The sequence below is a fragment of the Nipponia nippon genome, unplaced genomic scaffold (assembly GCF_047370975.1).
Source record: "Nipponia nippon isolate SJK-2023a ecotype South Korea unplaced genomic scaffold, ASM4737097v1 scaffold_1, whole genome shotgun sequence".
Classification (NCBI taxonomy): Eukaryota; Metazoa; Chordata; class Aves; order Pelecaniformes; family Threskiornithidae; genus Nipponia; species Nipponia nippon.
The window spans coordinates 82,227,769-82,255,070 of record NW_028262290.1 but is presented as its reverse complement, the minus strand read 5'-3'; the positions used below and the strand labels follow the sequence as shown (position 1 = coordinate 82,255,070).

The window sequence follows — 27,302 nt, the reverse complement described above, 5'->3', positions numbered from 1 at the left end:
TTGCATTATTATTGTAGTTTATGCTTTCATCCTCCCCCCCCATTTTTGCAATTAACTTAAAGTTAGTAAGCCAACTACCTGCAATTGTCCTATGTATTTCAAAGCTCTGTTTTGATAGTAGGCATCAGGCCTATCTGTTTTCTCTCTTTGTGCTTCCACAAAGTTCCACTTTGATTGTCAACAATTTTAGATAAAGGATAGGAGTAAAGTCTGTAAAAGGATTTTGTAATTCAGAATACTGTCATAATAGTAGTTTTCAACACTAGAATAAAGAGGCAGCTCTTAAAATCCATATTATTGATGCCGCAGAATGGTTTACAAAAGCTGGAAGCAATGTTTCTTTAAGGAGAGTAGCCTATCCATAAAAATTGCAGTTCTCTCATAAGACAAAACTTTCGTATACTGCTTTTCTCAAGCCGCTAATTATCAGAGAGGATGGAAATTGAAATTGCTACTGTGGATGGGAGGCGGACAAAAAGTTCTGTGTAACATTGCTAATCCCTCCTGCTGGGTTTGTGCGGTGCCCTTTGTGAGTTATTTAGTGGTTTTATTTACATCCTCTGTCAGAGGCAAATAGCTGCATGCAGTGCCATGCATGGCTGGAAAATATGTTGCATTTTTTCTGTCTTACAAAAGTCGCCTAGTTCAAGACATGAGACTCTCATCCTATGAATTTCAGGTACACTATTTTAAATTGTTTATGTTTTTTTTCTTGAAGGGGGGAAACAAAACCCTCACTGAATATTTTGTGATGTAAGAGGAAATCACACTACTGCAATACTACAAATACTACAATATAGTAAATAATATAATAAAGTCAGGACAACAATAGGGCAACAGTTTGGGTTTTGAACTTTAATCAGTTTTACACCGTGGTTGAAATACTAGTTTTTCTTAAAGGCATGTTCTGCACTCCACTATGCATACGATAGTTTGAATATGAATCCTGCATGCATGCTATTTATGTTCTATATGAAATGGCTCCCAAACCCGATGTTGCTGTGTCACCACCTCGTGGCGAAGCTGCTGTATGGTAGTTAAGTATAGGTATAGAGAAAGATGAAGTTTCTCCATGAAGTTTCTTTGGACATTTTTGACCAAAATTATTCCCGACTTTTTTACAAAAATGAAGCTGCTCAGACCAAGTATCTAAAAATAGTGGTTAATCTCCATTATGTTCGGAAAGCTGCTTCCAAGTAATTGGTATGTCTGCAGTTCAGAAAAGAAGGGACATAACATTCCCATGTAGAATATAAATAGGTATCATGGATGTGGGAGAAGATAACTTATTGTGGCTTAGATATAAGTATGTAAAAATTCACAAATTTAAATGTGGGCAGCAGTTGGACCAAAGTGTACAACTCAACATAAGCCCCAAATTCTCTTATCCTGTGTGTTTAGGAGAAATGAGAGCAAGAATTTATAATTGTAAGAAAAAGTGGCTTTAGACCTTGCTGAATTGGATGTCAGACATGTCTGGAGTTTGGCTGAAATGTTGGTTAAAGATTTTAAGGAGAACTTAAGTTTGGTCTTCTTTTTGATGAGACATTGGATTTGAAATTCAGAGTTCACTTTCTCCTTTTATCATAATTTGTAAAATAGAAGTAACATATCTTTTGAGTTATACAACTGAAAATTTATAAATAGAGATTTTGTTTTTTTGTTGGAAAATAAAGTGAAATAGACATTTTTATATATAGTTACTTATCATTTGCCTAGTTTTGTTATTAATATGTGACCAGAAATCTGAGGTAATAATGTAATCCCAAACTTTTCATTTGACGTTATAATGTAATAAACAGTGTGGACTACATTATTTTACTTGCTATCATGATTCATTGATCGAAGCTGCTGCCTAATTCAGGCCACTTGACCCTTTTAATAAGCATCCCTTCAGTGCTATGTTAGTATATCTATCTCGCATGCTGCCATGTGAGAGATCACTTCCCTTTCATTGCGGTATCAGCGTATAGCCCCAACCCTACGAAGAGAAGCAAATCAGAACCTTATCTTTTTAGGAAAGATCAATATATCTCTTGTACTCCAGTGCAATTATACACCTAACTTCCAAGTAAATAATTTCCAGAATTCAAATCCATTTTCCTTCAACCATTATCTCCCTGGGCTGTCTTAAGTAAACCAGTTGCTTTTGCTAGAAAGATCTGCAGTGCGGTTCTCTGTGCAAGGGAGGTGTGAACTCATGCCCATATGAAAACATTACTGTACACTTTCGCTTTATAGACCGAAAAAGCCTATTTTGGTAGGGTTAAAGTTGCTATATAGGGATCCACACCTGTTTTGAAAAATGTTAGGTGTTAAGCAAATTAAAAAGCAGTACTCTTAATTTTCAGCATGCAGCATCATGTCTGTCACTTATGGGAACAAAACTGCAAAGTAACACCTGAGCCAGGTGGACATCAGGGCTGTTGGACATGTGCATCGATATTGCCAGTGGCTCAGAAAAACACAAACATATGTTCAAAAACTTTAAAATCTTCATGGCTTTCCTTATATGAGGAAATGAGAGACGTTATCAAGTTTATATCATAAAACATGATGGTGCCTTATTAGTAAGAATGAACATTAAATCATAGCTAATAAAATACAGTACAGCAAAGGTAGGTTATGCGTGTGTCCTCAGTAGAAAAGGTAAACAAAAGCAACCTACTAACCAGCTTTCAACTGAGAAGAGCCCAAATGCTCATGATGGCTTTTAACTTCTACAATATGTGCCAATAAAAATGACTAAGCAATCTGTTGTTGAACGAGGATAATTTTAATATGGAAGTTTTTAATCACTGCAGGTATTTTTACAAGTGATGACAGATAATTTTTTTGTTAGTCTTATGTTCACTATAAAAAAAAAAATTCATATCTTGGTATTTGTAATATTAAAGCAAACGTTTAAATGTTACTTTTGAGCACCAAGTTCATACAGGATGACGTTTAAATAGCAAAAATCTCCTCAGTCACTTAGTGATGCTTGGTAAAATATAAGTTGTCCCAGGGAACTGTCAGAGGGCATTGCATTCTGAATAACAAGAACTGTTAACAGGGCCTTGTGGTGTTTTAGTAGCTAAATAGCAGAGTAATTATGTGGAAATATGAGCTGGCAGTTTGATCAGACAGTCTATGTGTATGTCCTTATTGCTGCATACCAACGCTTGTACATTCATTTTTTTCATAATGTAGTTTTTGATTTATCCTGTAACTTGGTCCACCTCTGACAAAACTTTGCTGTTACTTTATTTGATACAAATATAAATATAAATATAAATATGCGCCAACGTATGCCTAATATAAAATAAAATATGTGGAAACAAGCACAAGTAGATGTAGCATAGCAGCAGCCATTTGATCACTGGAGGCTATAGCTTTACAACACGATTGGCTTGGAAGTTGGTAAGGCTTAAAATGTTTTCAACCAGTTTCAACTTTCATATGAGCTATAACCACATTTGTTGGGTATTTTTGTTTGTTTTACTCAGCTGGAAAGTCATCAATTCCAGGCAAGATTACAGACCCAGGATAAATCAGTGCATTTCAGAAACACTGATGAATTTATTTGTATTTTTTCAAGAAATGTCCCACTTCAAGGAACAAAACCCTGGCAAGGTAAGCACTCCCAAGTAAGATTAACAATTTGGTGGCATAGATTTTAAAGAACCAAACACCTGAAAAATAAAATACACATTATGATACATTCAGTCTTGAGTTTCTCCTAAGTTCCTCCTGTGCAGAACACAACCAGGTCATCGGTGAGCAAAGCTGCTCACAGTGAAGTTTACAGTAGTACAGTCCCTCCCCTTGCAGCTGCTGGAACCTCACCAGTCATTCAATGGAAAGGAGATTTAAAACATCACAATTTAATAAAACCTTGAAAAAGCAGGAAAAGTACACAGTTCCTAAACATACATTTTTTTTCCAAATAATTTTAGTTTTCAGAAATAGCTGCACAAGTATTATATGATAAAAGAAATCCTTCCTAATTTATTGTGATAATTTTTTTTCTATACAGATCAGAGTCGTTTGGGTTTTTTTTACTGGAAAGACTGAGCTGGAGAACCCAGTTCATGAAGAGGCAAGCAAGAGTAAGGTTTCTTCTTTCCTATTAGGAAGAAGACTATTACGTAGTTCTAGCCAAAAGTGAAGCAGCTTTCTTCTCCAAAGTAAAATATAAATAATATAGAAGTATATCATGGCAATAGTAGATTTCATTTTTATACTTGTATTCCTAATTATAAAAATTCAAAAGGAGATTAGGAGGTTTTTCCCCCTCTTTTGAGCTCAGTGAACTTTGCCGCAAAATCTTTCATGGAAACAGGCCCTTCAGAATTAGGAAATTGGAAGTATGTAGTACCACACACAAATATTAGGAGTTTAGACTGAAAATACAGATGAGCAACAGGATGAAACACATTTCAAAGATGTATAAATTATACAAAAAGAAATTATGTGTTTATGATAATAAAGTTATATTTAAAAGAAGTAGGTGTATATTGAGATAAGGAAATGCGGTATCAGTATACACAGTCCCCTAATTTTGTCATGTAGTGACATGACACAGTAACTGTATGTTAAGATATATCTAATCCTGATTTAGAAAAGCTAATTTTGACAGCATGTTTTCCTTTCTTTTTCCTGACCTCATTTTCTGAGGCATGTCATTATTTTACTGTTACAGTTACAAGCAAATCAGGCACTGAAGCTGTGCACAAAATTTCTTTGAATTAACCATTTTATTGCAATTCAGCTCCAAAAGCAAATGGATTCTTTCAACAGATCAATTGATCTTTCAACAGATCAATTCTGTACTCAGCATTGTGTAGTTGTGAAAGATGCACTATGCATCTCAGTTGCAGCAGAGGCTGAATCTCAAGTTTTATATTGAAAATTCAGCTCAGTCTTGTCATTATGGGGATGCTGGAGTAGCCAGCATGTGAGAGAAAACAGTTTCACGAGGCAACACAACAGGGGAGAGAACTGTACTCATCAGAAGGATTTTTTTGCTTTTGTAAGCATGCAGCAAGTATGCATTGTAATACTTCAATTAGTGATCTGGGGATTTTTCCTGCATATCAACTGTTTAGCCTTTTTTTATCTAATGAAGATGAAGTAATTTATAGTAATTTTAGCCATAACTATGAGCTTGTTAAACCTTTACACTAAATGAATAAAAATAGCATATTTTTATAATAGAAGAGGGGGTACATCTTAATTAGCCAAAATGAACTTTGATGCTTATTTGCACAAGGAGTGTTAAAGTATTTCCTAATTTAAAAAAAAACCCTTCCATTTTCTACTGCATTCTAGATTTCATTTCACATGCAACATTTTTCTTTTGCAAAATGATCTAAATATTTAAACAGTGCAAGTGTTAATGGCCAATTTTAATGTTTTTCCCAGTTTTGCCTACTAGTCTGCAGTGTATGTACATTTTTCACTGTCTTGGGAAGTTACATTCCTGGAGTTGTACTCTCCTATGTCCTGTGTAAGTATATTCTCTTTTTCAATCATGATTTATGTATGTGGTTTGTTCATTATTTGGTCTCTGTATAGGAAGTATTTTTTTCTATTTATGTATATACACACACACGCCTATATATACACATATATACATATAGATGTAGGTTCTGACAAGTGCTTTTTGTCATATGAAAGTCAGCTTACAAGTTTTTTCAGCTTGTTGATTCTGGCACAATGTTGCATAGTCATGTTTCTCAGGTAGAGATATAAAAGTCAGACTAAATCAAGATAATGAAAAATATTATAGTGATCGTAAATTGTGCCGTACTGGAAGTAAAAAAGGTGTCAGTTGATATGAATACTGTGGTATTTTCTGCGATGAGTAGTAATAGCTCCTAGAAACTGGATTTGACATTAACAGTTTGTCTGACATGGGCATTTCACAGTGCTTTTTCATGTAAAACTAATTGCATTATGTAAAATCAGTAGTTATCTTACACAAATGCATTGTTTAATCTTTATTGAGTAGCTTCTTATGAAGCAATATTTCAATACAATTTCTCTCTCTGTCTTCATTTTTATCACAGTATTGTGTGCCTTTTTATGTCCCTTCCTTAAGTGCAATGAATTTGGACAGAAAGTGTGCAACAAAATTAGGACTGTTCTGATGAAACTAGATTTTGGAATAGTGGAATATATCAACCAGAAGAAAAAAGAGAGATCTGGTGAGTAATTAATTATCGTCCCAAGTAATGTATTTCTGTATGCAGAGAAAATTTTATTCACCTTGCAGACAGTTTGGTTGTCTTGTGAAGCCAATTGTAAAGGTATTTCTTGCTTTGAACCTGGCTACTGTTCTTGGCTTTATAAGGAGTGATAAAGTATGTCAGACGTCTGGGTATGGTAAAAAAGAATTATTTCATGCAAGGAGACAAGGCAAGACTGATGGTTCTCTTCATACTTGATTAGATGTACTGCTTGTAGGTTTTCAGAAAAAACTACTAGCTGTAAAGTATGCAATGCTTATCTCTGTTTAAATAAGGCAAACTTATTCAGGAGAGAGACTCAGTCAAGAACACAAAATGAGCACATAACAGAATTTTCAGTAAGAGACTGAACTCTGTTCCAGTATCTAAATCCGCCTTGTTTTCACTCCCAACAGCAACAAGAATTTGTTTGTTTCCCCAAATACTCAATAAGCATTTAAGAATTGCAGTAGGATAGTAGCTACAAATTAATCGAAGTTTTTAGTTAGAAAGGGGAGAAATCAGTTTAAAACAAAATCTCACCTATCTCACCTGAAATCTTTATAACATTAGAAACTTTTAGATTTTAAGTAATAAAGCTATTTCAAGAAAAATATTTATATGAACAATGTTGTCTCTAGCTTACTTTTTGTGTATGCTACAGTTTTGGTAATTAATCCTTTGTAGTATAGTCACATTACTTGCAGGTAGCCTACCCTTTTTAGTTGGTGTTACATCAGTAGATTTCATATCTGCTTTAAAACATGCATTTCTTGTTACCGTTCATCATGTGCTGTTCCTAGACGCAACGAGAGGAACCATCTGCCTTTTCCCCTTCTCTTACATGTAATGCAGTAGTTGCTGAAAATAAGGAATAATGCTTTGAAAAATTTCTTTCATGTATTATTCCACCTTGTTCTACTTTTAAGTGAAACTGGCAGAGAGATCAGACTATTGTTTCATGAATTTCATAAGCCAGCACTGGGAAAATGGTTGAGGTTAGATTCGTTCTTTCCTGCCTCTCACCCTCCGGTTTAATTTGACCCAGACAAGTTCCCTACCGTGCTTCACCACTTGGGTTCACCGCATGGGTTCACAAACCCTTGTACTGGCACGAGAGAGGAAATAGCAAGTGGCAAACATAGGCAACCAAGAATAATATGGTTGTGTTTTTCAGCTTATATTGGTTTAAAATATTCATGAGACTATTCTCAGACAGAGAGAGAAGAGGAGGCGAAATTTTTGTCTCCGTTCATCTGTTAGGAGCAGCATTCTGCCAGACTTCAGAGGATGCTCTGTATGCGTATTTGCATATAAATGTTGTGAATGCAGGGGAACTGGGTGCAAAGAAGAAGAAAGGTTTTGTGAGTGAAGATTACACACAATTTTCCAGAAAATTGCATGTTCTGATGTAGAAGTAATGTGCTGCGATAACTACACTGTCTGTTTTAACAGTATGTTACAACTGTGCACTGTACCAGCAGTGTAGTTTAAAAGACTGATATATGTTGCCAGGGAACATTATATTATGGTGAGCAACAGAGACTTCTGAAACTAAGTAAATAAACGTGTTGGAATGTATTTCAGAGCAACAGTCTCTCTCCCGCTTTGGCTGCTGCATGATATATTTTGATAAATATCGAGCCTCTCAATCAGCCTTTTTTCCCTCACCTTAGTAGCACATTACGTAAATGATGCACTGCGTCAACAGGTGGAAGTTTACTGTACTACGCAAGCTGTGTGACAGGGAACGCACACTGAACCTCAAAGTCTGTTGTCATGAGTAGGATAAAAAATATTCTTTTTTCTTTCAGAAACAGCAAAAACAAAACCCACAGAAGATGACAGTGAATTAGACATATCAGCCCTGTGTCCTAAGGTGACTTTTTTTCAGTCAGCCCTATCTTGCTTTTAAAATCTATATAGGTAATGGGGAGTATCTAGACTACCGTCTCTCTTTTCTGTGGAAGATTTTAACCTGCCCAGGAGCCTGTGTTCTGAACTAAGCAGTACGCTTTAAAAGTGATTCATAGTCTCCCTCTTTAGCCTTATACTAATTAACTTACTGCACTTGTGACTTCTGACCTTCAAGGTAATGGTTTCTTTGGCCTACTAAAATAAGAATGTGTTTATTTTGTATTGGCTGTGGAATGATTAAACTAGAATTTAATAGCAAAGGCAGCTATTTTTATTTGCAACAGTGAAATTGCAGCTAATTTTTATCAAATTAAAATATAAAAGGGAAATGTTTGTAGAAAACCTATGTAATTTGTCAGATACTTGTGTAATCACTTGTCTGATCATTTTTAATGATAGTGTAAATCAGTACATTATCTATAAATCCCTTTCTAGATATGTATGAGAACATTCTAATGTCTCCTTTCTTTCTTAATATTCTAAATAATTGTATGGCAAAGGATTTTCCATTATAATCAGAACACTGGTTGATATAAAAGAAATCAGTTTTCTAGGAATTCTTATGCAGTATTTGATCAGTAGTGTATAGAGCCTGACTTTGACAGTGATTGCTTTGAAGGTGTTTTTGTATTCTGAAAAAAAATAAACTTACTTACATCCCATGGGATAAAAATTTGTAGCTGACATAACTGAATATTGTTGGATAAATTGGTAAAGGATAATGATTTTTTTATTTAGCTAATTTTTGACTGTCTTATAGATAGTGGGGTTTTTTTTTGATCCAAGTTTATCCATTTCTTTACATTTATGCATATTTTGTATTTGCAGGCTCATTCTGCTTTCGTTACAGTGGGATATTACTTTCAGAATGAATAATTGGAATTTTCTATGTGTCTTCAGTATAATACAGCTTTCAGTTATTGCAAAGAGGGATTCTTCAATTCTAAGTATTGTATACTGTTATTTTCATGTTTCTACAATGAAGGCTTAAATAGGAGACAATTTATATTGCTATGACATGCAAGAGGCTTCTTTTTCAGTATCTAAGCATTGGCTTCCTGTAGTGTGATTTTCCTGAGTATAAGAATACCATGTTTGGGACTTTTTTATGTTTAGGTTAGTCCTGCAGTTGTTGCCAAAGAGCTGTCAGTGTCTGACACAGATGTATCAGAAGTATCTTGGACCGATAATGGGACCTTTAACTTATCCGAAGGGTATTCTCCACAGACAGACACATCTGATGGTATGTAATGGCTTCATCTATTTCATCGATGAATTGCAATCATGTAAGTTACCTGAAAATGATTAGAGAATTTGAGGACAAAAGTTTTTTGGGTTAGGTTTTTTCCTGCTACAACAAATTAAAAATTAATTCCAGTGTTTTATATAATTTTGAATACATCTTGTGTAAGAGCTGTCCTCATCTTATAAATAATGAAATACCTCAGTACGTGTCTAAATAAATAAGTAGTAGTGGGTAAAACCGACACATTCAATAAGTGCCAGATTTAGCTCTCTCTTGCACCAAACCTTTTAAGCAAGTAAACCTTTTAAGTTAGTACCAACACTTTGGTGGAGCTACACAAATAAAAGCTGAGGAAGAAAAGTGAATACTTTGAATTGCTAAGCAGCCAATTAAAGAAAGTATTATTAGGTTTTGGTTACTATAATGCTGATGAAGACAGCCAGCAATAAGCCTAAATGAGATGTGAAGACTAAGACTAGGAAAAGACTCTCAAGCACTTGTCTTGATCTTAACCAGATCTTTAAGTTCTTACTTTTTACAGGCCAGGCTTTCAGTTAGCACTTTCCCTGAATAAAGATTAAGGACAGCAGTAGTTTGGTGTAATCTTATCTGTGGATTTGTTGCTCTGCTCGTCTTGCATTTCTCCTCTTCTAGGAAAAGTCTGCTGTAAATGACAAGTAGGGTGATGTTACTTAACGACATTATACAGGCCAAATTAATAATTTTAATTATTTTGTTAATATCTCAAGTTGTAAATAGACAGCATTGTACAATCACAGACTCGTAAGTTGGAATGAACCATTGTCATTCATCTCATCTAATGTCCTGTTCAAAGCAGGTTCAACTTGATCAAGTTGCTCAGGGCTGTGACCAGTTGAATTTTGAGCATCTCCAATGGTAGAGGTTCAGCAACCTCCCTGGACAGCCGTTTTCAATATTTGATCACCCTCATGGTGAACAAGTTTTTTTCTTATAGTGAGTCAAAATTTCCCACGTTCCAGCCTATGTCGATTTACTGTCATCCTTCCACTGTGCACCTTTAGGAAGAGTCAGGCCCCATCTTTCCTATACCTTCCTATTAGGTAGGTAAAGACAACTGTGTGATCCCTGCTTTGCCACCTTTTCTTAAGGCCGAACAAATTCCATTCTCAGCATCTCCTCATATGTCGTGTTCGCCAGCCCCCTAATAATCATGCTGACCCTCCAGGGGACTCATTCCAGTCTTTCGTTATCTGTCTTGTACTGGAGAGGTCAAAACTGGACAAAGTACTCCAAATGCATGCTCTCAGGTGCTGAATAGAGAGGGAAGATCCCTTCCGTTGACTTTCTGACTTTGTTTTTGCTAGTATAGCTCAGTATGTGGTTGGCCTTCCTTGCTGACTTGCTGTCACAACTCTTTTTCTTGAAAGCTGCTTTCTGTCTGGTTGCCCGCAACCTGTACTGCTGCACAGGTTATTCCATTCCAGATGCAGGACTTCACATTTGCTTTTGGTGAATGTCATGATGTTCCTTTTCAGCCTGTTCCTTTCTCCAGCCTGTTGAGGTCCCTCCGAGGGTGCCCTGCCCTCCAGAATGTCAAATACACCTGCCCCACAGCAGTTCCTTTCTGCCCATGAACTGGCTGAGAGTGCACTCCGTCCTGTCATCCAAGTCATTAATAAAAACATTGAACAGTGTTGGCTTCAGTACCTTGAGAGACACCACTAATAAGTGACCTCCAGTTGGACCTGGTATCACTGAGCACTGCCCTTTGAGCCTGGCAGTCCGGCCAGTTGTCCACCCACCTTACAGTTCACTTACCCAGTTTGCTCACCAGTTTGCCTGTAAGGAAAATGTGGGAAACTGCATTAAAGGCCTTGCTAAGTGAAAAATAAACATCATCCGCTGTTCTCCCCCCATGGAGCATTTCAGCCAATGGGATACACACACACAAGTGCAAGACCAGATGGGATGCATCCGAGGACTGGCTCATCTCCTCTCAAAGCTCCGTGCATTTGAGCCACCACTCTGCATACAGCACAGCCCTTCCTCCTCACCTTCCCAGCCTGTTTTTCCTAAAGAAAATGGAGAAAATGACCTACCAGACATTTTTAGGATTCATTTCCTTAGCCCTTATGAATGCTCCCATTGCTTGTTTTCATAGAAAGTAAGTTCAAACTGATTTATTTTTTGCCTTCTCGTTCAAATAATAGATCAAAATATTCCCTTATGCTCATTTAGGTCTCTCCCACAGGCCATGTACTGTGGTCAACATATTTTACACATTTATAGTAACAAATATCATGCCATTAACGCAGTCATTAAAATCTAATCTTTTACTTGTTTACATTCTGCTTTTTATCCTCTTGAAAATGTGAAACTATCCTAGTCATCTGTAGAGTTTCCATTTTCTGTTTCCTATTTAATACGAGCATTGGTCAAGAAAGGAAAAAGTTACAGATTAAGTCTTTACATTGGTTTTGTATCTTTATTTAAACGTGTAAACATTCTTTTTTTGTTCTACAAGTGTTTTGAAAGCTTATAATACATTCATATGCACTTACGTATTTGTAATTCATATATATTGTGAAGAAAAATGTTTAAAGACCTTTTGTGACATTATAAATTTAAGGACTTTATGTGTCTGGTGTATTTAGAACTGGCTGTGCTGGAGATGTACATGGTTGGTTTCATATACAGCTAGATAACATTTTAAAAAGATATTATCCTCAAATAACTCTCTGAATTAGGTTGATACCAGGTGACTTGTGGTAGTAGGTTTACGACCTCAAAACCATTTTATTTTAGATGTCACACAGCTCCTCTGCATTAAGACTACAGAAGACTACTACACTATGGATTAGTAAATGTGTTTAAAGGAAAACTTACTAATTGCATTTTTACATTTAGCTGGTTTTTTTGGGACGCCTTTTGTGTTTGCTAACACTGTTTCCTTCTGTTTATCCTGTAATAGATTTTGACCGACCTAGTGATCATGAAGAAGCTTTTGCTAGAGATCTTTCAGAATTTCCTTCTTTAGAAAATGGTGCCGGAACAAACGATGACGATGACTCAAGCATCGGTATGCCCATCCAGCAAAAACGAAAAAAAGAGCAAACATATGTCAAGGTGGATCATGCTTCCAGACAGAGTAAAGAGAGACCATCCACTGCAGGGCTCTCCTTGCCTTTGACCAGTGACCAAACCTTTAATTTAATGAGTGGAATTGCTGGGGATGTCATTGCAGCTGCGGTGTCCGCTGCCATCAAAGACCAGTTGCAGTCCGCACAGCAAGCTCCCTCACATGCAGTGCCCAGTTTGAGCGAGGAGACAGACACGGAGGAAGCTGATGATTTTGAACTGCTTGACCAGTCTGAGCTTGAGCAGATTGAGAAAGAATTGGGACTTTTACAAGGCCAAGAAGCAGAAACCCAGGAAAAGAAAAAATCTTCAGGATTCCTTTCAAATCTGCTTGGAAGTCAATAACCTGGAAATTGCAGCTGGTAACATAGAAGAAATGAAACATAAAACACACAAAAAAAATCAAATGCAAAAAAAAAAAAAAAGGAAAATTCTGAGCTGTAAGCTTTAAGTATCCCTTTAGATGTGTTGTAATAATTTCCCTTATGCAGAGTGAATTAACTGGATAAATATCAGCTGATACTGATAGTTTAATGTTTCTGGTAGTTATACCTCAATGTAATAGCATGGAAATGAATTATCTATCCACTGTTTGGTTGCAGATGCGTGTTGGAGGTCAGTTGTTCAACAGAGTTGGGGGAGAGAGTTTTTTTATCTTTTTGCCAACCATGTATTTTGGGGTCCTGAGCCAAATTTTCAACATCGGCAGTTTATTAATTCTTGGTTGCCAACCATGTAATAAAATTCATGATTCACACAGTGAGGGTAAGTTATCAGAGGATTGCAATGAGATTAACTAAATCTCACCTCCTTCAATCATACCGAAAAGTATGAATCCCCGCAGTTAGCATTATGTATAGTGCATCTACTATATATGAAACACATTAACCAGCACAATTCTAGTTTAAATATGTGTGCAACACTATCAAAGAACTTGATTTCATACTTAAAACCTTTGAATTATTTTGGATAGGGTGATGCATTTCCAAGTTTTTTGCTGTTTTAGGCTTGTAGAGTTGTAAAGTGGCATGCTATTTGACTGACCACCTGCTGTGTTCCTTGATAGACTCTGGTCCTTGGCAGTATTGCCCATGTAAAGTCAGCCAACACATTTTTATATTTAAGAGTTAATATCATGTAAACCGAACAAACTTTTGGGGAGCAGGTGAGGGTAGTTATTGTTTGGAATAGAGGTTAGAGTTAAAAAACAGAAAAAAAAAAAGAAAAGAAAAGGAAAGAAAAGGCTGTTTTAGGTGCCACTTCCTTAATTCAAGATTCTAGGGGTTTTGTTTTTTAATTTTTCCCAGGACAGCTGCCATCACTTGCAACAAAAGTTGAGTTGCAAGCTGAATCTTTTAAGATACTTAAAAGTATTCGGTGAGGTCATTTGCTATAGAAGACACTCAGAATCTTCTTCTTGGCATGTAATTTAAAACAAAAAAGAATGTGTTTGAATTATTTGCCAGTTTAAACTCCGCACATGCTCAGTGAGTGGCATGGGATCTTAAGCAGGTAACTTATTGAACTTTTTCTAGGGCTTTTTTGTTCACCTGTGACAAAATTGAGTTGTAATACCAAGCAATAGTAATCAAAGAAATAGGAAGAAGTAAAGCTAGTTCTTTTCATGTGATGTAAACCGTTAGCAAAGTTGAGGGACCATGTCAGCTGCTACCACTACTCATGATTTTCCATTTGCTGGCATTTGAAGAGGTGAATACTGTCATCTAGGACCCTCAAAAAGTACAGCAACAGATTATAAAAATCTTCCACTAACATATATGTGTAGGTAAACCTGTGTTTAAAGTTAACTCCATTTTAATTTGTTTTTCTTTCTGAGGTGAAAAAATAGGCAGATGGCCAAAAAGAGTGTAGCAAAAGGAAAGATGCTGAGCATTTTTGACACTGGCTTTATCGTTGCTTGTGCTTTTGTGTCCGTAATGCATATTGACTGTGTTTGCTGTCCTTTACCAGTAAAAAAGTGAGCCTGTGCCTTTCTTACCAAATCCATTACGAAGTAAGTGGATGCTGGATATAGATCCCACAAGATGCAGCTTTTGAAATTATAACATCTTAACATTAAAAGCGAGTTTCTGGAAATGATTAAAAAACCATGGCCACATCACTTCCACAGCGTTGGTTGTTAAGTTTCCTTTTTAGCTTCCCCCAGCGCATCCTTCCCATTTGAAAAAATAAAAGAAGCTTTTGCTGGGAAATCAGTCAGTTTAAAGGCCATTTAAATTTCTCAGATGAGTTAAAAACCTCGTTTCCTTGCTGCATGTTTAGGACAATCTATATAGTCAGAAGAGTACAACTTCCAAGTTGCTGATGAAACTTTGTAGGACACCCAGACAACGGTGTGCTTCCTTGTACCGGAGCCCTGGTGCCAGGAGGGGAGACGGGCCACGGGACAGGGAGAGGCAGGAGGGAGCCATCCTTCCTGGGCTTTTCTGGAGCCGACTTGATGGGACGGACTAGCTGGCTGTCAACGGTGGCATTATAACAGCGCGCACTTTATTGTTGTTATATGAAGAATACTTGTGGTTATAAAAGTATGTAACGCAGGGGCACTCTTCTAGAATAACAGATTAGATCAAGAAGGAAAAGCAGTTGGAGAAGTTTCTCAGACTTTTTGTAAATGATCCATTTTCTGGTTCCAAGATAGAAAAATAGATTGATTTTTCTCCTGTACAAGTCTCAATTTAATTTATTTTTTTCCAGAAAGAAAAACAAAGCAAAACCTGAACAAGCAAATCATTAAAGTTTAGGGGCATAATTGCTTATTTGAGTGTCTTTAGAATTTTATTTTTCTGTTCTCATGGTAGCCGATTACATTCAAGCCCCTAAATAGTGTGTAACGGGAAGGAGGTAGTTCTGTAACATTTAACATCCCCCCTTAGGTAGTGGAAAGATGCTTAGTTTTCCGCAGGAAATAACCTCTTCCTTCCCAGACACCCGCACGTAAGAAACACTTTGCTTCGACACGATACATTCCACTGCCAGCAGTTTGACAGTGGAACACGAAGAAAACGTTTCTCTCCTTTGTGAGATCCCTTCCACACTGCCTTCGGTTGGAAATCCCTTGAGATTTTGCTGTATTCTAGCAGCAGCCACGAAATAGCGGTTACTTAAAAATTCCCATCACAATAGTCCACAGCGTCTTTCCTACCAAGCGCTGGTTGTCACCTTCCCATCTTCCAAAACCGAACACAGGGGCAGGAAGAAAGGCAAGCGAGTACGAGGTAGCACGCAGCTTTGAAACGTGCATTTGTTCCGTGGAAAGGCTGCTTGCGTGCAATTTCCAGTCAAAAGGCAGTGCAGTCAGCATAGCGGGCGTAGACAAGAGTGTGGACGTGTGAGCAAGCGCTCCCAGGGTAACACAGGGTGTGATCTTGCCGCGGGATCGGTTCTGCCTGCATTATCTGGTGTGCTCTTACCGGGCAGAAAATTGAGGATGCCATGCGTTTTTGCAGTAGCATGGCGAAATTGCTCACCCTCCCTCGCCTTGCAGTGGCTTCTTCACGCATCCCTGCTGGAAGAAAACGCCGTGTGTTAGGACAGGATCTGTGGGGTGCAGTTCAGCTCTTCGTACTCAGAAAATTCCCCCTTTGCATTAGTACCTCCGAGTGACAGATGGAGCGACTGCCGTTTGATCCGTGGCCTTGGGTGTGTCAAATCCAGCGTAAAAGCACCTATTTTCAGCACACAGGGCTTTTCCATGAGTATATACTACACTTCTGCTTGCCATTCTTCAGTTTGTTTGTGAAAAAAAAAATATTCTACACAGAGGAGGAGAAATAATTTTAACTCAAAGTAACAGGATCTGAAGAAATACTTGTTTTACTTGGGTTTTGTTCGTTTTGCACTTTTTCCAGACCGTGTAAGCCTTCCGAACAAATTCCCTGTAGCCTCCATGTCTGTTCCCAGCGCGCGAGCCGCGCGGCAGCCTGTAACACCGCCGAGCCGCCTAACCAGAAACTGGACAATTACAAAATGTCTTTTATTTAAAATATTTTGCAGCACTTTACCTAGCCTGATTACTATTTTGTAAACATGGAATTATATTGTTTGTAAAACCATTTAATAAATATGTGTTAATCTTTCTTCATATCTCATTGCGTATTTATTCCCAAAATAGGAAAAAAAACCAAAACACAAGGCCAGAGCCCCTTCAGTGGAGCTTCTGTCGCTCCCGTGTTTACTCCCGTTCCCGGCCCGACGGGGGCTCGCCCCCAAGAACCGCCGATCCCGGCTGCCGGCCGCAGACCTTGCATGATTTTATACTTAAAATGAGGCAGCGTTGCGTTATTTCCCAGGGCCAGAAGCGGGACCGCCCGCTCCGAAGCAGGGCCGGTTTTCAGCTGAGAGAGGGCGGAGGCCGGGGAGGGGCCCGCGCTGCGGGGCGGCCCCTCCGGCCCAGGCCGCGGTGGGCGCTGCCGCTCGGGCGCGGGCGCAGGCCCGGCGGCCTCAGGCCGCCTCAGGGGCGGGGCAGGGCGGGGAGCGCTGCGGGGCCCCGGCGGCGGCAGGGGGCGGGAGCGGCGGTGCCGCCGGGCCGGGCCGGGCGGGGCGGGGCGGGGCGGTCCCTCCTTGCCGGAAGCGGGCGGCCCCGCCTTTCCTGCCTGCTGCTGCGCCGCCTCTTCCTGCTCGAGATTCCCGCTTCGGGGGCACCGGCGGGCGGCAGGTGGGCGTCCCGCGGGGCCGGGCGGCGGGAGGGGAGGGGAGGAGCGGGGGCCGGGCGTGCTCCGCTCCGCACCGCTCCGCTCCAGCGGGGGCACGGGGAGGACGCGGCCTGGCCCGGCCTGGCCCGGTCCGGCCCGGCCCCGAGCCGCGGCGGCTGGGCCGCGCGGCCTGGGCGTGTGGGTTGCTGTCCCTTGGGGCCGGGCCGCCCCGTGAGTCCGGGCTGAGTCGCCTCTGGTGGCGGCCTGGAGGCTTGCGGCTCCCCCCTGCGCTCCTGCTTGTGCTTTGCTTCATTTTATTTTATTTCATTTCCTGGATTTACATTGCGCTGTCACTTCTGGTGTCCGTATAATAAACGGCTGTCGGCCAGGCCTTTCTGTCTGTGTCAGACTTACGGACGCCGGCTCGATCTAAATTCAAGTAAAAGTAGCTAAAATCGGGCGTAATGAAGGCCCCGCGGGGAGAAGGAGATTTGGCTCGAAGGACTTGGGCTGAGGGCTTGTGAGTGAGTGCCTCAGGTTTTGTTTTCCGGAGCCCCACGCAGGGGAAAATTCAGTACTTTGGTTTTGTGGGTTAAAATGGTGGGGGAAAGCACGCGTGGGCGACGGGGGGTGCTGGGTTTTGTGGGTTAAAATGGTGGGGAAAAGCGCACATGGGCGACGGGGGGTGCTGGCCTGGCTACGCGGGACTCCGCAGGTGCTTTTTCTGCTTTATGCAGCTTGAACTGTAGACGTTATTTCTTCGCTGAGTAGTCAGATATGAAGGTTTGTGGTTCTAGATTCTCTCAGTTACCTACCTCTTCTTCTGATCTGTTTTTTGGTTGTTTTTTTTTTTTTTTAAGTCCCCCAGGGTACTCTAGTGTGTAGCTGCTGTCTGCCTGTAATACACCAGATCAAACTGTCTGTCCCTGAGGTTTCTGCAAGGAATTTGTGATTAACAGCAAACGTAATTCTGTGTCAGGTGGTTTTATGGCAGTAAAGTACCTGCTTGGGCTAGGATAGGGATGGGGAGCTCTGCAGGTGGGAGGCGAACGCTTCAGAGAGCAGTCGGGATCCCTCAGTGGGCAGAGAATATGTTTTCTTCTGAAACAAAAAGCATCTGTGGCACTGAGTGGATGTTTACAGTATTGCAAATAAAACAGCATGGCCTTTATTTTATGCTAGTGTATTTTCTGTCGCTGTACGAGTACAGACAGAGCAAGCAGTAAATTAGGAGTCCAGTTCTTCCAGGGAATTAGCGTTTCAGAAAGTACACTCCAACCCCCTGAGCACTTGTGTTTTTCACTGCTGGTCCTCTCTGTTGGTAGCTTCTGGGAGGGGATGCTGTTCCTCTGCCTGCTGTCAGACCCTTTTCTCTTGACATATTGTTTCTTTTTTCCCAGATTAAACCATATATTTTTATAAATGGGTTAAAAGATGAGGGTGGCTTTAGTGACCTCCAGTTAGAACGTGCCTTTTTCTCTTTGGTTTTGCGGTGTTCAAGAGATTCCATCAACTTTGTTTAAAAAAGTTAAGTTTCATTAAGCGCTGAAAAAGAAGAAAATGTGTGGCTTTGGAAAGGACAGCGTGAGTTACAGGTCTGTTGTGGTTTAACCCCAGCCAGCAACTATGCACCACACAGCCGCTCACTCACTCCCCCCCCAGTGGGGTAGGGGAGAGAATTAGAAGGGTGAAAGTCAGAAAACTCCTGGGTTGAGATAAGAACAGTTTAATAATTGAAGTAAAATGAAATAGAATGGTAGTAGTAGTAGTAATAATAATATACAAAGCAAGTGATACACGACACAATTGCTCACCACCCACTGACTGATGCCCAGCTCGTTCCCGAGCAGCAATCCCTTCCCTCCCCCCCCTGCCCCCGGCCAACTCGCCCCAGTTTATATACTGAGCATGATGCCATAGGGTATGGCATAGCCCTTTGGCCAGTCTGGGTCAGCTGTCCTGGCTGTGCCCCCTCCCAGCTTCTTGTGCGCCTGGCAGAGCAGGGGAAGCTGAAAAGTCCTTGACTGGTGTAAGCACTGCTTAGCAACAACTAAACCATCAGGGTGTTATCAACATTATTCTCATCCTAAATCCAAAACACAGCACTATACCAGCTACTAGGAAGACAATTAACTCTATCACAGCTGAAACCAGGACACGGTCACACGTCTGTCCTGTGACAGCCCCAGTAACGCAGCTCAGCCGGGTGGTGGGAAGTGGAGGAAGACCAGAGGCAGCAGCAGTTTCAAGCACTGGATCGAGGCATGACTGACTGCATGTCCAGATTAATAGTTCTGCGGGGTAGTGTTGTCGATAGTACATGCACTGCTCCAAAATAGCTGAGAGGTTTTTATTTTAAAATGCAGTAACTTTTTTCTGTTTGATAAGGCCATGGGAAATTGTAAATAGGTGTGAAAGTAGATTTTTCCCTTTTCACCCTTATTTTGGAGCAATTGTTAGTCTCCTCAGAAACCTACAGTTGGCAGAACACAAGGTTGATAAGAACCTCTAGTTTCTGATCTTCATTAAAAAGTGCAGAGCTTTTGAAGCACTTCTTACAGGGCTGGGAACCCTCTCGTTCTGTGTCCGAGCCCTGATGAGCACAGTGGGTGCTGGGCTGAGAGCTGGGATGCTCTGGTGCTGCTGTGGTACGAGTAATCTCTGATAACTGTATCAGAGTCTTGTATTTTTTTGCTCCTTCTAGTACGTAACATGCTGTTTGCTAATGCTGGCGTTTAATAAATTTAATTCTATAGGAGACCTGTATCTCTTATGGCACCTTACATGGCTGCTGTCAGGATGTTGCGTTTGGAGTTTTTTGTGGCTGTTATTTATCTTTATTGGTCTGATTTTTTCACCACTTTCTAGTAATGGCAACCTACACTTGTATCACTTGCCGTGTGGCTTTCAAGGATGCTGACATGCAGCGTGCCCATTACAAAACTGACTGGCATAGATACAACCTCAAGCGTAAGGTTGCTGACATGCCTCCTGTCACTGCTGAGAATTTCCAAGAGAGAGTCCTAGCCCAGAGAGCGGTAGCAGAGGAGCAGAACAAAATCACTGCCACTTACTGCACAGTTTGCAGCAAGAGATTCTCCACCTTCAACGCCTACGAGAATCACTTGAAGTCCAAGAAGCATCTGGAGCTGGAGAAGAAAGCTGTTCAAGCTGTCAGCAAGAAGGTGAAAATACTAAATGAAAAGAACCTGGAAAAAGGGCTGGCCCCAGAAAGCGTAAACAAAGATGAAATGAACGCAGCTATTCAGCAAGCCATCAGAGCTCAGCCGTCTTCGTCTCCGAAGAAGACGCCTTTACCTCCTAGTAATGCAAGCGGCTCCCCAGCTTCTACGGGAAGCACCAGCTTATCACAGAGTAGGGAGCGATCGGAAAAACCTCCGCGGCTACAGTGGTTTGAACAGCAAGCAAAGAAGCTGGCCAAACAGCAAGCAGAGGAAGAGGAGGATATGGAAGAAGGTAAGGCAATAAACGTACTGACAAGAAATAGCTTGGGGTAGGCTATGTAGTGGTTGTCTCCTGTTTCTGTAGTGGTACAGCATTTTCCATCACAAAAGGTCTTCCTGTTGATGAAATTTTCAGCTTAACGAAGGAGTTAAGGTTAGCCCATGCTTGCCGTCAGGGACGCTGTGTTAGTGTCTGAACTGCCATCTGCACAAGATCCTAATGCGTGTGAAGATTGAATATAAACAATTCCTAATATGAGCGCTATTTCCCACATAGAATTCCAGGGGAAGTTTCCTTTAAGGAAGGCTATACATGAAAGGTTACCCTAAAACTACTTCTGAAAAACAGATGAACAAAAATCTAGTCGTGATTATTTGCTGTTGCCCCATCAGTCACTTTACTGATCTGTTGAACGGAGTTGGGTTGGTTTTGTTTTTCTCTGCCCATCAAGACCAGAGGAGAAAGTTGGCTCTTTAGCCTGACGCTGTGTGGCATAGCTTCTCAGCATGTTGGCATCTACATTAAAATTGGTTTAACCGAGTTGCCACCCCAACTGCCTGCCTGTTCCTGCTGCTTCACCCTCACCACTTGTGTGGATACAGCTCTTTGTTGGAGTTCAGCCTGGAAAGTGGACAACTGAAAAGATCAGAGCTTCAGAATTCCCAGAAAAGTATTATTTTTAACCTGGACGCTTTCAGTGCTGTGCAGCTCCAAATGCGTTTATGGGAGCAGTGGAGTGCGGTGATTTAAACTGCAGCAAGGGGGCAGGTGTGAATGAAGTGGGACCATACTGTGCCAGCTTCACTACTGAAACCATTGTGTCACGTTGTTACATCTGTTATAGCAGTTTTATGCTGATGAAATTTCAGTCGCAATTCAGGGAATCAGTTCTACAGGAGAAGAAACATATACCTCTGAACATGCATCTTAACATCTAAAGAAGGGGCCAGCTTGCACCTGTTTTGTATTAATGGGTTAGTCATAAATTGTAATGCTAAAATCTCAGTAGGTTTCTGAATGTTAATTTTCTTCTTAAGTGTTTGTCCAGGAATGTTTCCTACAAGTCCTGTTAATTCAGTGTCAGGCTTTTAAAGTTATTAAACTACATCCTATAGCAAAGATCTTTAATTAGCAGCCTACAGCACTGGGGAGCACCGTGTTCCCTGTTCTCAAGCGCTCTGTGCACATGGCAGTTGGAAGGGGACCAGTAGGAACAGAGTACTGGGAAATGGTCAGTGCCCCAGATCTGAACTCCTTAGAAGAGATTCCTAGACCTCTCTAGCAGTATAATCAGATCGCTGGCTCATCTATCCATTAATGAGCTCTGCAGTAATCTTGCAAATGTGTAAAATTGTTAGTATATCTTGCCGTATACTAACATAAAACGTAACGTAGTATATCTGTGACAACTGGCTTTGTTTTTCTCAGTTGTTAAAGGTGTGCGTGTGAACAGGAGTGTGTTTTCCGTCACTGCTGGAAATGAGTATTTTCATGATTTTGACAGAGTTGTATTGTTTTTAATGAGCCATGCATGTGTTCCTGTGCTGTGGTGAATTAAATTTAAGGCTTTGAAACAGCAATAAAGTGTTAATAGTTGAGAAAGTGGAGGGGAAAAGAAATATCGGATCTGCCAGCTTTTTTATGAGCAGACTTGAGCTTTGCTGTGCATCTTACAAAGGAATGTGTTTTATTGGCAATGGTGTATTCTTGCACCTGGAAGTGACTGTGTGGCTGTAAGAATAGAAAATGCAATATTTTCTGTGATAACTTTTCCTAACTTAATTGGGACTTGTTTTGCTTGAGAGAAATAATCATATAAATAATTTTTTTTTTTAATTCCTTTAAAAGACTGGGAAGATATGGACTCTGATGAAGACATTGGCTCTGAAGAAGAGATGGAAAGTGTGGGAGAAGAAGAGGAGGAGCAGGCAGAAGCTGAAAGCAGTCCTGCTGTTGGGGCCATACCAGTCACGGACTGCTTGTTCTGTCCCCACCATTCAAGATCGCTCACGAAAAATGTGGCGCATATGACAAAAGCTCACAGTTTCTTCATTCCAGACATAGAGTACCTCGTGGATCTCAGAGGACTAATCAAGTACCTGGGTATGCGTGTAAATGTTCTCTGATTTTTCATCAGGATAATTATATACTGTTATTGCTTATTTTCACTTGGATATGACTTAAAATGGTTTTGGATTTTTTGGTGTAAAATCTGAGTGCTGTCTAGTTCAGTGTTTTGATCATGAAGAGGACCACAGGTTTTCTGGGCAGAGTGAGAGAAAACCCCACTGAGCAAACGTGGTCATGTACCCTGTAGGTCTCACATAGTTTTCTAGCGTTGAGAAAGTTGTTCAGCTAACATGAAATTTAGGACAAAACTCCATTGCTAAAGTGTGCGTATGAATTGTGTTGTCCTACTAATGAGTCGCCAGTATTTGCCTCATCGGTTTACAATACTTGTGAGAGAGCTAAAAGCTAGAAAGAATCTGTCTTCCTTGAAGTCTACAAATAATGATGAGAATAAAATAATTTTGGAGTATCAGGTAGAAAACTGTGTTGGAAGTATGAAATTTGTTATTGAGAATACATAACGATCCATACCTTGTCATATGAAATCTTTAAATGCACAGGCTTGTCCCTGATGGAGCCATATGGTCAAGGCATAGGAACAGCAGGGCTTTTCTGGAAATGAAGGGCTCAAGGCTCTTCCTTGGTCCCTCTGCCTGCAAGCTGGGAAGGCTACATCACAGAAATGTTAATTATTGACTAGGCAGGCTCTATTCAGACCAATAGAAGTGTCAATGTTTTCTGCAGGAGAGAAAGTTGGCGTTGGGAAAATCTGCATCTGGTGCAATGAAAAAGGGAAATCCTTCTACTCTACAGAGGCAGTACAGGCTCACATGAATGATAAAAGCCACTGCAAACTCTTCACAGATGGAGATGCTGCCCTGGAATTTGCAGACTTCTATGATTTTAGGTGAGGATGCTTTTCTTTGAGTGGAGCACAGATGGGGACAGACAAAAGGGCAGCTGAATATTGCATCAGAAACGATTCTTCATTCTTAAAATTTAGTCCCGTTTCTGGTACTGATGCTTATTTTGCATAGCTAGTTCACCACTTTTCAAGGTAAGCATAACAACATGATCAGTCTCCTCTTCTGTGGCCCCTAATACCAGTCCTGTATGAAAATATGTTTTGAATTCTGTTTCGAGTGCTTGCTGTTACTGAGTTTAGATTTCAGTGTACCAGCAAAGACCATAAAAGGGCATAACTGTCTCTTCCACTACGTTTTAGGCAGATTGTGGGCTTAGTACCCACTGTGGATTTTTTTTTTTTTTAAGTAGCTGGAGTTAAACAGGACTGCTGTGATTTAGAGGCCTCTTGTTGAACTTCCTGTAACTTATCCTAAGCTGTGTTCATTTTGGTCAGAAATACCTCCTATTGTGGTGACAGGTGGATTTAGTGGAGCCTCTTGGAGCGCACGTTCAGTCGCTGTGCAGAGCTGGTGGGCTGCACAGTGGTGGTTTTTCACCATAAGTCACTGTTAAGTGTGTGGCAGCAGAACCGTGCTGAGTTACAGAAGCGGGTGGAGGAAGGGTGGTCCTTGTCTTCAGCCTCTGTTCAGGGCAGGGTGCTAGTGGGAAGAACTCTCAAACCAAGGCAGGTGAAATGTGACAGTGTTTGCGGCTTGCTGTAGCTGTGCGTGGCAGTTCTTTTGTGTGATGGGCCTGGATAGCTGTGGCTGCTCACCATGTGTAAACCATGTACTGCTACTCTTCCACAGGAGCAGTTACCCTGATCACAAGGATGGGGAAGACGTGGAGGTGCCTGGAGAGCGCCCAGCAGAGAGAGAGTTGGATTATGACGATGACACCATGGAGCTGATCCTTCCTTCAGGTAGGCATGGGATTTGTGTTACAACATACTTTCTCTGCATTTCTGATAGCTGCAGCTGTTACATGCAACGTAGGTCATCGTTGTGAGTGTTTTCCTTTGGCAAGGGAGAAGATAATTTTGCATCTAAGTGTCTTTGGGGTTTTGTCCTCACCTTCCATTATTTTCACTACTAAGTAGTTCAACTTCTTCAGCATTAATGTGTGTGTGGACTGGGGCAGGGGTTTCCTTTGCCCACTTTATCTCTTCATTAACATGTGATTCTCATGGTATACTCCAAGAGCTTCCATATCTTGTTTTAGTGCAACTTGGAGAGGCTATAACTTAGGTTACCTGGTGTAGTTGTTTTGCAGAGGCAGCTGGTAACTAATTTAGTGAACTAATTCAGTAAAATTAATTTATTTAAACAACCTTACTCTTGCCTTGTATAGCATTTGGCATTCTTACTTGCATTTTTTTTTTGTTTTGGTGTTTTTTGTATGAGGGGACTTCAGCCCTTTCATTCTGAAAAGTGCTGCCAACTACACAGTTACAGAAGATTTCTTGAATGACAGCACGTTACTTCCCTGGTTACTTGAAAGAGCATTGCCTCTCTTCATTCCCCTAATGAAAGTTTTAGTTTCTGATAACTGCCTGTTTGTTATCTGAGCTAAGGCCCTCTTGAACAACAGCACTCCTTGTTTGTTTGTTTGTTTTTTTTCCTGCAAGGTACAGTGCAGTACAGCAGCTCTTACAGTAATTATATTGAGTTCCTAATAGTCCTAAAGTTTTTAAGGTTCTGAACCTTTTAAAAGCATTTATCAGCATAGGAATTTTCCACAGTTTTAGCAAGATGCTTGAATACTGCTTCATTATGCATAATAAGATGTCCCGTCCTCTGAACAGGTGCAAGAGTGGGTCATCGTTCTTTAATGAGATACTACAAGCAACGGTTTGGTCTGTCAAGAACGGTGGCTGTTGCGAAAAATAAGAAAGCAGTGGGTCGGGTGTTACAGCAGTACAGAGCTTTGGGCTGGACAAGTCAGACAGGTAAGTGACAGTGTGAGGTTTTTGCAGAGGAGGAGGTTCTGGCATATCACTCTACAATTAAATAGGTCGAGTTTGTTTCACATTTGTGGGGTTTTATGCAGTAGTTTCTTTCCTGATGTCATTCCTGACATCCAAGCAGAATAACTTATAGGAAGTTGTTTGTGTCTAAAATCCATTGCAGATTCTGTGCAAGCCCTTCAGTTCGTTATCATACGTGTTTGTGATATTTGGTGATTTCCTAAGATTTGTTGGTTTCTGCCTGTCAAAACCAATACTCTTGCTATTTAATAATGTAACATAAACCATTCTTTGACAGCTAGAATACTTTTCCAGTTGGGGAGCAGTGAGGTGATCTATATCAACTTTTGAAATAAAAGAATCGCACATTGGAATGCAAAACAACCTCTTTCCTTAATCACAGTCATGGGTATTCATAGAGGGAACGGGCCTTTCCCACGAGAAAAGTGAAAAGAAGTGTGCCAGTATGGGAAAACGTATAGCTAACTGCTGATGTAAATGGACAGATTAGCTGGTTTGCATATAAGTAGTAAGGAAGCTTACAGACATTTATCCCTCTTTCTCTTCCTCCTCTCTCCCTGAAGGGGCAGTCTTTGCTCAGCAGCGTGATATGCAGTACCTGCAGAGGATGAAGTCAAAGTGGATGCTCAAGACAGGAATGAGTAACAATGCTACAAAGCAGATGCATTTCCGGGTGCAAGTCAGATTCTGAGTTGCCAAGAGCGCTGCATGCAACTGGTTTTGGGAAGGGCGATTTAATGGTTGCTGGGTCGAGGATTCTGTTATTAAACTGGACTTGGTACCTACCAAATGGGGATGTGTATGCTGGTGTGGCTTCCTGTCTATGAGAAGAAGAGGAGGGAGCTTGTCTCTTCCAGTGAGATGATGGTTGGCCTAACTTAAAAAATAAAATATCTTAAATGGAATATGTGGCAAAGTAGTCATGGCTATGAATAAAGATGCATGCATAGTCTTGCTGCCCATCTTTGTGCAGTCCATTTCCGTGGGGCAGTTCACACTGTCATTTGTCTGAAGATATTCAGTTTCCAATTCTGCAAAATGGTTGAGGCCAAGAGAAGAAGATCCTAGATCTAAGAGCCTGAGATGGAATGTATTGAAGGTTTTCACTTGTGGTACAAGACATAAGTTAGTTCAGCGTTATGGACTTCTAGCCGGCACGACTGAGGTGACTGCCACAGGAAGATTGCTACTTGTTTGCCTGTCCATTCATTGTGAAGGCAGTTACAGTCAAGTTGCACTTCTGCATTTTAGGATTACTCTGGATTCCCCTAGTAGTGGCTTTCATTGGCATGATTTTAATGTAAGTTTTCTTCCTCTCCTGTGAATGGTGTGTGCGTAATATTACTGGGAATGGTAGAGGGAGACTTTGTCAATTAACACTGTATTTTGACCTCTTAAAATAATCCACTAAAGTCTCCCTAAGAAGTAAGTTCATAAAAAGTAGTACTGTTGGCATATCAGCACTTCTGAAAGAGTGGTATATTTATGGGACTCTTAGGAAAGTGATCATTTCACAGTGGAGGTGCATGCTGCGTATTTTTGTTTTGTGGATTTCTCTGTGGTGTTGTACCTTTTGTTTTTTTTTTCTTTTTGGGTTTGTTTTTTTAGTAAGTTCTACTGCCTTGGAAGTTTTTTGCTGTTCCTGCTTTTACTGCGAAGACAGAACTTGATCAGTAATGTTAGGCTATAGATTTGACACAGCAATTACTAAGTGGAGTGACATA

The 27,302-nt window shown here is 40.5% G+C and overlaps 2 protein-coding genes across 3 annotated transcripts in view; both read left to right on the top strand.

Moving 5' to 3' along the window:
- The window catches only part of RETREG1 (reticulophagy regulator 1), a 70,785-nt gene extending 54,190 nt beyond the window's left edge, over positions 1–16,595 (top strand). The window contains exons 4-9 of the mRNA XM_087761112.1: positions 3,489–3,615; positions 5,407–5,491; positions 6,054–6,191; positions 8,027–8,091; positions 9,246–9,372; positions 12,329–16,595. Of these exons, the coding sequence (XP_087617238.1) occupies positions 3,489–3,615; positions 5,407–5,491; positions 6,054–6,191; positions 8,027–8,091; positions 9,246–9,372; positions 12,329–12,840 (1,054 nt within the window). The 3' untranslated portion in view covers positions 12,841–16,595. The remainder of the gene's footprint in view (positions 1–3,488; positions 3,616–5,406; positions 5,492–6,053; positions 6,192–8,026; positions 8,092–9,245; positions 9,373–12,328) is intronic.
- Positions 16,596–17,054: 459 nt separating this feature from the next.
- On the top strand, positions 17,055–26,530 carry ZNF622 (zinc finger protein 622). 2 transcript variants are annotated; one of them, XM_087761089.1, is made up of 7 exons: positions 17,055–17,173; positions 20,019–20,627; positions 22,464–22,718; positions 23,430–23,592; positions 24,401–24,513; positions 25,396–25,539; positions 26,142–26,530. In XM_087761089.1, exons 2-7 carry the CDS (start codon positions 20,021–20,023, stop codon positions 26,267–26,269), a joined length of 1,410 nt encoding a protein of 469 aa, XP_087617215.1. In that variant the 5' UTR covers positions 17,055–17,173; positions 20,019–20,020; the 3' UTR covers positions 26,270–26,530. The 2 variants fall into 2 exon arrangements, with proteins under 2 accessions (XP_087617215.1, XP_087617223.1); XM_087761097.1 differs by lacking the exon at positions 17,055–17,173 and adding an exon at positions 17,278–17,674.
- Positions 26,531–27,302: the final 772 nt, after the last annotated feature.